Genomic DNA, 12,964 nt, shown 5'->3' with positions numbered 1-12,964 from the left:
TCCAATATATACTGTTAACCTGGTCTTACACTAACTGTTCTCTGTACCACTTTAGATTTCTGCTAATAAAACCCAAATTTAAATAAGATATAAAAGGGATTTTGAGTGGGTGGTGTATGCAAAATGTCACATGGTGAAAAGGTCTAGAGCAGTGTTTCTAAACCTTCCTAATGCTGTGACCCTTTTATATTGTGGTGACCCCAACCATAAAATTATTTTGCTGCTACTTCATAACTAAATTTTCTACCATTATCAATGAATATGAATATCTGATATGCACGCTATCTGATATGCAATCACTGTGAAAAGGTCATTCAAACATCAGAGGAATTGCAACACTGAAATTGAGAACCACTGGTCTAGGGCTCAATTTGAGGCACGGTTGAACTTGAACCACAAGTGTTACAAAGATTTCTTCTGGACATATAGCTCTGCTGGATTCTGCCTACTGCCAAGCTCAGCTCTATTGATGTAAACACTAAGATGAAAGTATATGACTTTGAACGGGAGGTTTGGATCTGAAGTGTTTCATCTATTGAAATAGAGACTCTTGCAAAACGCCAATGTTATGAGATCAAAAATAAATAAGAGCTACAACACAGCCTATGGTGGTCTCAGACACCAGGGTATGCATTTGTGAAATTGCCTTGATTGCTCATTTACATATGTCTCTTTTGCTTTGTGTGAAACCCATTCTTATTTTAGAATCAAGCATTCTCTCCACTCTCCAACTCCCATGATCCCTGACTCTTTAGCTAGTTCTACCTTACCAGGTAGAACCTGAATGGCCTAGACTTTTCTATTACTTTTGACAATTTGTACAGCCATAAGTGAACCATTAATAATGTGAATAATAGATTTTCTTAGAGTTCTCAAAAGAAACAAAATCAGTAAAATTAAGAAAATGGAAAGGGAATAGATGATAGATAGATAGAATGATAGAAGAGAGAGAGAGGGAGAGAGAGAGGAGAGGGAAAGGGAGTGGGAGACGGGGAGAGAGGAGGAGAGAAGGGAAAGGGGAGAGGGGGAAGAGAAGGGAGGGGAATGAAGGGGGAGAGAGGAGGAGGTAGAGGGAGAGGGAGAGAGTGAGGTGGGATGATATGCAGATATATGAGTCAATGAATTTTGGGAACCAAGAAGGGCCACATTCATTGCTCTGAAAGGCACACAACTAGGAAAGTCATTTGTAGTGTTAAGCGTGAGTTTAAAGGTTGGCAAGCACATGGAATAAGCCTCACTTGGCCTCCATTCAATCTGTCAGACACAATGGGTAGGATTATCTTTGTTTCTCTTCCTGTTTGTACATTGTGTCTCCTAAAGAATTGGATGTTGCCCACCAACTCTGGGAAGGAAAATCTACACTGTTGAGAACACCAATTCAAATATTACCTTCATACATAAACCCCTTAGCAGACATACACATGCATCATGCTTAATCAAATACTCAACCAATTTGTTATGCACATGACACATAAAATTATCCTTCAGACATATTGGAATTACGCAGTGTTCTCATGACCATCCTCATGCATTCAGTCATTTTTATAGATTTGAGTTTTAAATTTTTTATTTATCTTCACTGTGTTTCTATGTGTATGTATGCGAGTGCATATGTGTATGCATGTATGTGCCATAGTGCACATATGGAAATCATTAGGCAACATAAAAGGCTTGCTCTATTTTGCCAACATGTCGGCTCTGGAACTCAAACTCAGGTTGTCAGGCCTGGCAACAAGAACCTTAACTTGCCAAACCAGCCATATATAAATGTGCTAATGCTAGTTCTCCTGTACAAATCAGTCATATCAATATAGAGCAGCATGTGAAGTCCCATGCATCACTTGACTATAGACCACTAAACACCTTCAACCTACACAAAACATATCAGACATGCCATGGCTCAGATTTCCTGAGGGCATGTTCACTTTCATATCTTAAACTGAATTTATAATTACATATTAAAAGATGGAGTGGGCTTTCTGTCATATCTAAGATGTTTCATTTTATAAGTTGGCAATGAGAAAGCATTGCCCCATTAGTTGATTCCCCAACATTGTAACAGTAAGTAGAAATTTCATAGACAGCACACAAACACACACACACACACACACACACATACACACACACACACATACACACACACACACACACACACACCTTATAGTTAAGATACACTTAATATAATCAATTCAAAGTGATACTGCTTGGATTCAAATCTTCTTAATTTCATTTGCTATTTATGAAGGTTGAGAAAGTTGCTTAATTATTTCACTCAGGTTTCATTTAAGTCATACATACGTGTAAGACTTAGAGTGAAGCTGAGACAAAAATCAAAGCTCATTATTATTAAACAGATTCTTGACAAAGGTTTATTGAGGGAAGAAATTATTCACACAGGTATTTAGACAATTAAAACAAAAATAGTGTTTTTTTTCTATTGTCCTCATCTTATTTAAAAATGTGTTCAATAATTGTTTATTCTCTTTAATGTATTTTATACTTAAAATGTATTTCACTCAAAAAGATGATCATTCAACAAATGAAAAATAGACTTATTGCAACCTCTTTAATACCAGTGCCTTAGGAACGAAACTTAGTTGCTTTTGAATGATGATAATGCCATCCCTTTTCTATATTCAGTTGAAACAAAGAAGTGGATGCAGCAACAATATATTATTTAATAACTTAAATACACCTTATATGTGAAAGATATATAACAGATAACAGCTTATTACTAAGGATTTCTAAATCACAGACTACTCCTGTAGAAGAAAATAGAAATAATATCCTGAGATTCTTTAGGAAATAGAGGATTGCTGAATGAACTTTTTTTGTTGTTGTTTAGTTTTAATATTAGTATGTATGATAGATTTAATAAAAGTACTTTTGTTATACCTTAAGAGAAAGGGAGAAGGGGAAAGAGGGGAGAGGATGTGTATTGAGGAATACATTTCTTTATAGCTTTTTGCTTCAGGCAGAGCTGAGTTTAAACAAGCATATTCTATTGTGTTAATGATACAAGTTTGTTTAGGTGTTGGAAAGTTGTTTTTTTGTGTGAAGTATTGGGATGATGGTAGCTTCTCACTGGATAGCTGCAAGCACAAAAGGAACCAGTAGATTAGTTATAAACACTAATTTCTTCTCTTTGTCCTCTATTGAAAATTTTAACTATTTGTTTTATGATATCTCAAAATCTTTGTGCCGATAATAAAAGCAACTACAGAAAGGTCATCTTTACATTCTCTTGCATCTTTGCTTAATAATTCAATAGCCTTTGGTATTGGTGGTAATAGCTGGTATGAGTGGGACCATAAAACATAATCTGTTGTCTAGCTACCTGTGTACAATTAAGCTTTTTACCACAACATACACTGAGAGTTTCATTCAACCCAGTTCTCCTAAACTAACTCTCAAATTAGTCAGTAGATCCTAAAACAAAATATGTGGTTATATATAAAAGTTGAATATCTCCAATTACAAACAATCTAATCTAAATCAGTTAACTTGTTATAGAGTAATATCATTTACACATGGATACATGTGTGCTCTAACCAACCCCAAGTTCTCCTCTACAGAGGCCATCAATAGTTAATATGTGAGAATGAATTTTGAATATTTAATTTTTCAGGTTATTAATTATTTATGTTGAAATATGCAGTGCATCTAGCTAATCATCTAGCTTTAATTTACCCTGTCCTTTATACATGCTAAGGTATAGACACAATTAATGTGTCAGGAAGAAGCGTCACATATTTTTATTATGTGCAAATCAGACATTATTTTAAGATGATTTCCTAGATAAATTATAAATCTAATTTAAAGCATCAAATAGTTAATACCCCTATTCTCAGTAATATTTTTATAATCTTTGCTGGGCAAATTAATCAAATATCCTTGTTCTTCAGATTCCAGTGTGTTCAAAGAAAATTAATAAAGGCAGGCTGGCTACACACTGAAGTCATATCTACCTCCAACAGTATGAGTCAATACTTCCCTTGTCAATTAACCACAGACTGCTCCTTTTATTAATATAAATATCAAGTAGAAACACTAATTACTGTTGAAGTGCTAAGTTCAATAAAACTTTTCTGCAGAAATGTAACTGTTCTATACAACTATATATAGTCTTGAAATGTTATTGGTGTAATAGAGGAAATGAGTTATAAATCTATTCGAATTAACTGCGATCAAAAATTTAAAATGCCACCTATCTAGAGTTACCAAGTAATAACCATGATTTTTTAAAAACCATTGGAATGAAAACTAAAGTATAAAAGTGATGGTTTGGGTAGAGGCTTAAAGAGGGACAATCAATGTCACCCTGTCTTTTCAGTCTCCAGCACATAGCTACTCCAGCTATGACTCTGGCAAAAATGAGAGTGTTGATCGAGGTGCAGAGGATCTGTCACTCAACAGGGGAGATGAAGATGAAGATGAACATGATGAGCATGAGGATTCGGAGAAGGTGAACGAGACAGATGGTGTGGAAGCTGAGAGGCTGAAAGCTTTCAATGTGAGTCCCTCCACATTGTGTGGCTATGTTTTGACCACATCACATTCATGCTGTTGCTTGTCGGTCAGTGTGAATATTTTAGAACCATGTTTGTTTAATTTTCAGAAGGATTTTAAAAGTACATGAAACACCCTTTGCCAAGCAGACACCAGAATTGCTGTGTTTTGTTTAGAATTTTAAAACCAAATGGGTGCTGAGGACTGGAATTGTATTGTGTGAGTATGCATGTCTGCTTAGGTTGAAGGGGGCTCAGTTTAGTCCTCTGATGCTTATGCCTGTCTGTCATCAGTAATTTCCTTTGCTTTCTTAATTGTGCATGACAAAATACTCAACTGTTTGTTCTCAGAGATGAGTCCACTGTGCAGTGTGGCTATGTCTCGGTCCCATTTATCATTAAAAGCGAATGTAGTGAGTGCTAAGCTGTCCTGGTTCTACTGTTATTTTCTGATTTTTTCCATTCTTTTCCGTCTGTTTGTCTGTCTGCTTTCTTCTCTCTCTTCCTATCCTTCTCCCTCTCTCTTTTTCTTTCTCTCTTTCTCTCTCTCTCTCTATATATATATATACTTAATTCAACCATTTAGAAAATCATTAAAAGAATGTTTGCTTAAATTTTCTGGCTTTCCATTTGCAAAATTCTCCAGTGCATAAACCAGAAAAAGAGAATTATTGTCCTCTCGGTAATCAAGAAAGGAAGCTAGGAACAGAAGAGAGCAGTCCTCCAAACCCTTCTCCTCTGTCTCCCTCTTGCCAACAGATGTTTGTCAGGCTGTTTGTAGATGAAAACTTGGACCGAATGGTCCCAATCTCTAAGCAGCCCAAAGAAAAGATCCAGGCTATCATTGACTCATGCAGGCGACAATTCCCTGAGTATCAAGAGCGTGCCAGAAAACGTATCCGTACTTACCTCAAGTCCTGCAGGCGGATGAAAAGAAGTGGTTTTGAGATGGTGAGTTATAAATTGAACACAGCCCTAGATTCCATCCAAACCCCACATGTAAACCATGACACTATTTTGTTTCCATCTTAGTGTCTTTGTTTATTTTTCCATGACGTCAGGTCAAAGGGGGTTTCATTTGCTTGTGTTTATCCCCCCTCCCCCTTTCTTTTTCATCTTTCCCAAGCATTTATCCCTTTGTTTTTATGATAAGGACTCTCTTGGGAGACCAGTGCTCACAGAACCATGTGATAACATTTCATAGACTATAAGGATACTATGAGAGAAAATTAGGGAGAAGCCGACTGTCACATGTCATCTGTGTTCGTTTTCTTTCTGTCACTACTGATGTGAATGTGAGGCTAATGAGTCTTGAAGGTGCAGTTGCTGCTTTTGGCATGTGAGAATGGCTATCTTATGAATGTAAGGAAACACCTTATCTGCTATCTAACAACTAGTAGCCTTGAAAACTAAGATGGAATGAAAGTATATTAACTATGTCCATCTGTTCTGTTTTGCTTTGTAGAAGATAAGTTTGCCTGGCATTGACTACTTTGGGGTAGAAACTGGAAATAAAAATATTGTGAATTTCTACTGCTGTTTTTATCTACATAAATCCAACAACGTTGACAATACATGCATGATGTTTTTTACATTCCAAGTGATACACGTGTGCTTACACATGTAGAGATGTTTTATTCCTTTCTGCAAATAATGAAGTTCTAACCAGGGGCTCTGAACACTATGAGACAAACAAATGCTTTACCACTGCTACAACTCATGCTTTAGAAGTATTTAACAAACTTTCTGACCATTTTTTTCTCCCCTCATACCTAAAAAAAAATAAAAATAAAAATAAAAGTCTAGATCACTAGTGTTTGTGATCTGTCCTGGCTGCTTCAGTGTGATGGGTAGAAGTTGCTTAAAGATCAGACAGGTTTCAACATATGGCTTTATACTGTGAATTTCATGGAGGTAAAATTCTATAAAGTGAATGCTTATATAAAGAATCCCACCTCTTGTCATATTCATATTGTCCTCCAAAGTGGAGCTGACCTTTCTGTATTGTAGAGCATATGTTGAGAGCCTGTTTGGGGGCTCTGCAGAATCTACTGCCTTCGGTTATCTGATTTTTGTATGCTGCCTCTCCTGCCTGGGCTCAGCTCACCCTCTGCAGAGTACAGTCACCCATTTCATAGCTCCGGGCGAATTCCCATCTGCTAGCACAGAAAGTGTTTTCTAGAAACCTTTGCAAGTCATTTCCAGCACAAAATAAGCTTTCAAAGGACCCATAATAAGAAAATGTTATTATACATTATGAATTTGTCATCTGAAGAAGAATTTCCTGTGCTGCATTCATTCAGCAAGCACAGAGCCTTTCAAATATATATATATGGGTCCAGCATATCCATGTTGAATTTAACTAGAAAAGCGGTAGAAGTGAGTGATAATAGATAACAGATTTAGATAATACAGGTAATGTAGAGCAAGAGAGAACGAGAGAATTGCTAGAAGAAAATGAAGTAGTTTCCCTGTTGTAGGTTATCTAATTATTATAATCTGCACAATAGGAGACAGATAAGGGACACAGCTGATCTTATCTCAAAGACCTGATGTTGACTTCAAATGTAAGGCCACTTAACAGTTGGTATAAAATTCCAGTGGCTGGGTTGGAGAGATGGCTCAACCCCAACAGGCTAGGCACACAAACAATTTCCTTTTGCAACAAAGCATACTTTAGACTATACTGCACATATTTTCATCTTTTAATAAAAATTAAGATAGTATCATATCAATATTACTTTTGCAAGTATCTGACACTACTCATCTTTCAATGAGATTTAGAGATTTCATCTTTCAGTAAGACTTACCTTCTTTTCATGGTATGTGGTTTAAAGTCATCATTTTTGGAAAGAAATCATCACTGAATTATGTTTTCTAAAATTTATCTCAGACATTACATCATTTAAAACATCATTGCTACTTTATTAGTTGTATGTCCTCACTTGGGCATAGATGTCTATTCAGTAGACATTTCTGAGATGTCTAGAAGAAAAAGGTAGGTTAATACAAAGTCAGTAAGTTTTACAAACTAAACTTAAACATGCCATAAAGAAATGATACTTATCTTTTAATATTTTCCATTTATTCATTTGTTCACTTATTCAGTGTATATAATATAAATAGCACTTCAAAGGGAACAGAGAAATATAAGGCACATCTGATTCGTTATTACTGAGGAAATAGTACCATTTTCTGGTCATTATAATTTTGAGACACGACCCCTTGTCTGACATGAAGTGCTCAAATGGAAATAGGATGGTCCTTTCTAGCTACCTTAAAGATGTAGATAAAAATGATATTGCAGCACAAGCAATTCTGCCCTTTATGGTGCTACATTCTCCCTAATATGGATACCCCCTTGGAAATGAGAAGCAGATACTTCAGTGGGCACACTTGAAGAGTCCTTTCTCTTTTATAATAAATTCCTTAATATTGAATTGTTAGTAGATTTTTTCCTTTTTAAAGTCATCCCTATATGACAAAATGAAATAAATGAATGAGAAGAGAGGAGGAGGAGGTGTTGTGGCTAGTTCAGAGTAATTAAAAGTAAACTAAATATGCCCTCTAAACTTTTAAATATATGATACCCACCAGGGTTTTAAAATTCAAAATATTAAAGCAAAATACTTTCCTCTGTCCTCATGTTTTCTGATGATACAAAGAATCTCAGTAATTTTCAGGATGTGTACATTTTTTATGTATATCTTGTTCTCTAAGATGTAGCAAGTCAACGAGGAAATCAAGACATTTTAAATTCATTTGTAAAAGACAACTGTAGAGTTCAGGCTTATTTTGTGGGAGATTCTGGACCAATCAGCAAGCTAAGTTCTACTTACTCAGGGTCCCTGATACCAGAAACCCCACAAGTATCAGAAACCCAGTAACTGTTGGATTATGCTATAAAATCCTGCTGATTTTATCAAGTTCAAAATGATATTCTTGCTTTGTGCTTTACCACAACACAAATAATTGAGGATCTTAATGCTCATGTTCCTTTTCTACCACTGTCTAGATGAAGTCTATTCCTGTTTAACGTTCATGTTATTTTTGTTGTCTTTGAATTTAATAAGAGTTACCTATTCAACTGTGGCTGACTGAACAATTATATACTTAAACAATGGAAACTTGCCAGTGCCTATACCATTGAAGAGTGTGACTTCTATCCCGGCAAGCATTATGTGACTGACTATAGGCCCTCAATGAGCGGCAGAGCCTAATGAATAACTTCCCTGCCCAGGATAGAATGTTGATGAACCCAATCTATGGATCTCTTGCTAGTACCCATTGAGACTTTGAGTCTCATGTCACATCCAAAAGGTCTCTCACAGGATTCTTTTCCATCCTCTGTCCCTTATTACACTGTTTCAGTCACCTCTTCTCTATTGTTCTTCTAACCTTGGAGAGGGTGATATTGATGTCTCCTCCAGGGCACAGCACTTGACAGTTGCTTATTCTCAGTACTTTCTCCAACTGTGAGTCTATGCACTAATTGTCACTCAGTGCAAAATGAAGTGTCTGGCTAACCTCTGGATTTAAAAGTGGAGGTTAGAAGACTTAAATATGTTTAATTGATTCCATTGAACACATTCAACAAACATTAGAATTATATATATATATATATATATATATATATATATATATATATGTATGTATGTATATATGTATGTATATATATGTATGTATGTATAAAATTTTTTAGAATTACCCAGTCAGTGAATTTTGATTGCCTTAGCAGAAAAAAATTAATTATGACATGCTCTGCATAGTGTTTCTAACACATGAATTCGAATCTCTGAATAAAGATTCTTTTCTACACACTTTTTACCAAGTCCTTATCACCAACCTCAAACCAGAGCATTTTAAGAATTAGAAATAGAAGTATTAAAAAGAGAAACAGAATTTTTAATGAAAAATGAATCTAATAATTTTAATCCAGTGTACAATCATTATTCTCAGAGGACTATAAAAGTTCATGGAGTTATGCGGCCATTAATTTAAACCTTGGAAAAATATTGTGTGTTAAATTGTTATTGATTGTCCTGTGTGGCGTTGACCCTTAAGTTACTTCAGCAACTGCTTTTAAGAACAAATTTTGGTTGTTCCAGTAAATGAATCAGTTTTTCTGAAGGGCTATGGCCTTAAATTCAATAACAGTGATAACAGAAATGGATAAAAGCAACCCTTTCTAAATAAGACAGGGTTGACTCTTATGAAGGTCCCCCAGTTTAGTATATGCTACAATATCTCTCTTTTGTTTCCTGAATTTGCACAGAGACCTCTGTCACCTGCCTGTTCATGTTTACATGCATTTCTGTAAGACTCGAATAAAAATGTTTAGAAGAACTACAGTAAAAAGAGACTTTTAATGTTATATCCCCTTCTATCCTTAATTTTGTTATTATATTAACATAGTCCAAGTAGCTTAGATATCTGAATTCAATAACCTCGATTTTTTGAAAATTTTCATACCTGATTGTTTATGAGAAATTATATACTTGGTTGTTTATGAGACTATGTTTGCTTATAGAAATGTCTCATTTAAGTTTTTAGTAAAATTTTACAGAGAATATTATCTACTGAGTTGCTAAATATGCATTATAAAAGATGTTATTTTGAAAGTCTCTTAGAGCAATAATTCTCAATCTATAGGTCGAGACCCCATGTGGTGTCAAACAACCTTTTCATAAAGGTGGACTAAGACCATCAGAAAACACAGATTTTACATCACAATACATAACAGTAACAGAATTACAGTTATGAAGTAGCACGAAAGTAACCTATGGTTGGGGTCACCACCACATGAGTTACTGTATTAAAAGGTCATAGCATTAGGAAGGTGAGAGCCAGAGTTTCAGAGTTTAATCCTAGAGGAATCATTTTGAAGAAAGAGCTTCTGCCTTAATTCTCATTCCCAGGGCTCATAGCTTTATTGCCTTTACTTTCCTGTTACACTGTCAGGAAATCTGAACCAGAATCTCAGCAGGGTCTCCACTGTCCTTGATCTGTCTCTTTACATATGTCCATAGTAGTTCTCATACCTACTTTAGGCAGAAAGTGAGGTAGTAATTTTTAAAAGGTAAGAAAAATGTGACTCTAGAACCACCAGAAAATAATCCCTTCAAGTTAAAAAAAATGGGGTATGAGCAGTGACTTGTATACTTCTCTGCTGTTAGTCATGCCCCACAAAGTAAAAGCCTTTGTTTCAGTTACCTAGTGCCATGTCAAAGAGTACAGCAGCATCTCCTATTTACTACGTATTTACATGACAAATGCTGTCCCCTGTTCATCCTCACAGAGTCCCTTGCCCAATTTCCCTCCCCTTTTCCTCTGAAAGGGTGCCCCCTCCAGGAATCCCACCCACCCACCCTGGTGCATGGAGTCTCTGCAGGATCCGAAACATCCTCTCCCACTGAGGCCAGACAAAGCACCCCTATGCAGTTTTATAGAGATGCATCAAATGGAAAGGGAGATGGCTGAATAGTAGAAGACCTACTCTCACAAGCCTGGTGACATGAAATCGATCCTTAGAACACATATAACAAGTCAGATGTGGAAAGCTACATCTAATCCCAGCACTCAGACACCCAGATGTCTGGTGAGGACAGGAGAAGCAGCTGGAAGTGCTTGACCCATCTGGTCTAGAGTGTGCCAGCACAGCGGGCATACCAAGAGCCTGCATCTCAACAAGCAGGAAGCAGAGACATGACTCCTGTGAATTGCCCTTTGACCTTGACATGTACATTACAGAGAGTGTACCTGCTCACTTGCTTTCATTCTGTCTCTCAGACACAATTAATGTATTAATTAAAATGGCTGATTGTGCTTCTTAAACTGAATTTTTTTATCAACAACAGCCTTACCTATTGCATAGGTCCTTATCCACACCTCTGCAGTATCTATGTACCTCTTACTATTTATATTGCATTTCACATTACATGAACACTGATACATATCTTTCTTAGTGACAGATTAGCTTAATGGTAGCTAATTAGTAAGCATGTTAGGTTTGAATTTCCAGACTGTTATTTGTACTTTTTCCCCCTTTATAGGTTTCAACCTCTTTGCTGCAGTCTTAGAACAGAACATACTGTAAGCTATGTTCACTCGATCTGAGTGGTTTACTTATAACATTTGATTTTAATTGCATACTACAATATGCTTGTGAGTAATTCTCCTATCTTACCTTCTGATGTCACAGCTCACTCACGTTTCTGTCATTGAAGCCTTTATTAGTGTAGAGACATAAAATCTCAGTCATTACCTTAAAACAGCCCACACAGGAAGTATTAAAACCTTCAGGAATAGGTTAGGGAGATAGCTCAGACAGAATAAGTTCTGGCTTCACAATCACAAGGACCTGAGTTCAATCTGCAAAATCCATAAAACACAAAACAAAACAACCAGCTCAGGGTATCTGCCTGAAATCCCAGCTCTGGGGAGACAGAGAGACGTGAAGATCTCTCAGGTTCACATGTCAGCCAACAGTTACTTTGCACACTTAGAGCTGTGAGAGTCTTTGTCTTAAGAGAAAGGTGAGTGGTTCCTCTGGCATGTGCACACACACACACACACACACACACACACACACACACTGGATAGTCTGATTTGCCCTGAATAAATAAGTGATCATGCTGCACCTGCGCCCCTGCTCAGCCACCTGCTTAGAACATTGCTCTACCAGCCATGCCCATACTTTACATGTTCTGTCTGACCCTTTGGAAAGAAGGACATCTGTCCCCAAGCCCCAGTTAATTTAATCATTCACTCACACAGCTGGTCCATCTTGCCCTTTCAGCTTCCTCAGAAGAATGCTCACAGATTTCACCATGCTCACCTGTTCCTGCTAGATCCTCACATTCAGAGCATCCATACTCTGGCTTCCTCCACTCCATACTACACTGATGCTTAGGGAGAACATGGGACTCCTTCACACCAAATCTCATGCATTGCGTTCCCTATGTCAACCCCAAGTTCTTCAGACTCTTGTTCCCCTGTCTCTCATTTACCTATATTTCTTTTGGGGAATTTCCTTTTATTGTGTACTTGGTCATGGAATGAATGCCACCTTAACCACAATTACAATTTCTTCTTGGTGCACATTACTGTATTCTATAGCAGAGTAACAGTCACCGGCAAAGGTTTGGTATTTCATGCCAATGTTGGTCAGTTGCTGCTCTAGCACACCAGCATCCATAAATTCCTAAACACATCTTCTCCACAGATGGATACTTCACTTTACCTACCAAAACTCTACCTGCTCCTCCTAGTTTGCCTATGTTTTTGATAACATTTTATTGTTGTTTTTATCACTGGCCAAAAAATGAGAATGGGACTACACTACTTGCTACTTACTGAATACTGCTTATTCTTTCTGTGGTCTATTTTCTAAGTAAATACTTAGTTTCCTACTTATCTGCTACGATTTCCGTTTTGGCCCTTCATATCTTCTGTCT

The 12,964-nt window shown here is 36.7% G+C and overlaps 1 protein-coding gene across 10 annotated transcripts in view; it reads left to right on the top strand.

The window, feature by feature from the left end:
- Window positions 1-12,964, top strand: part of Nol4 (nucleolar protein 4) — a 350,147-nt gene that overhangs the window by 267,804 nt on the left and 69,379 nt on the right. For 7 of the 10 annotated variants that reach the window (XM_085833391.1, XM_085833385.1, XM_085833390.1 and 4 more), the window contains 2 exons: window positions 4,334-4,513; window positions 5,268-5,459. In XM_085833391.1, the coding sequence (XP_085689517.1) occupies window positions 4,334-4,513; window positions 5,268-5,459 (372 nt within the window). The remainder of the gene's footprint in view (window positions 1-4,333; window positions 4,514-5,267; window positions 5,460-12,964) is intronic. The other 3 variants (XM_085833392.1, XM_085833386.1, XM_029472171.2) reach the window with 1 other exon arrangement.

This window comes from Mus caroli, unplaced genomic scaffold, assembly GCF_978045245.1.
Source record: "Mus caroli unplaced genomic scaffold, Mus_caroli_1 scaffold_19, whole genome shotgun sequence".
In the NCBI taxonomy this organism is placed as follows: Eukaryota; Metazoa; Chordata; class Mammalia; order Rodentia; family Muridae; genus Mus; species Mus caroli.
This window is presented reverse-complemented; position numbering and strand designations above follow the sequence as displayed.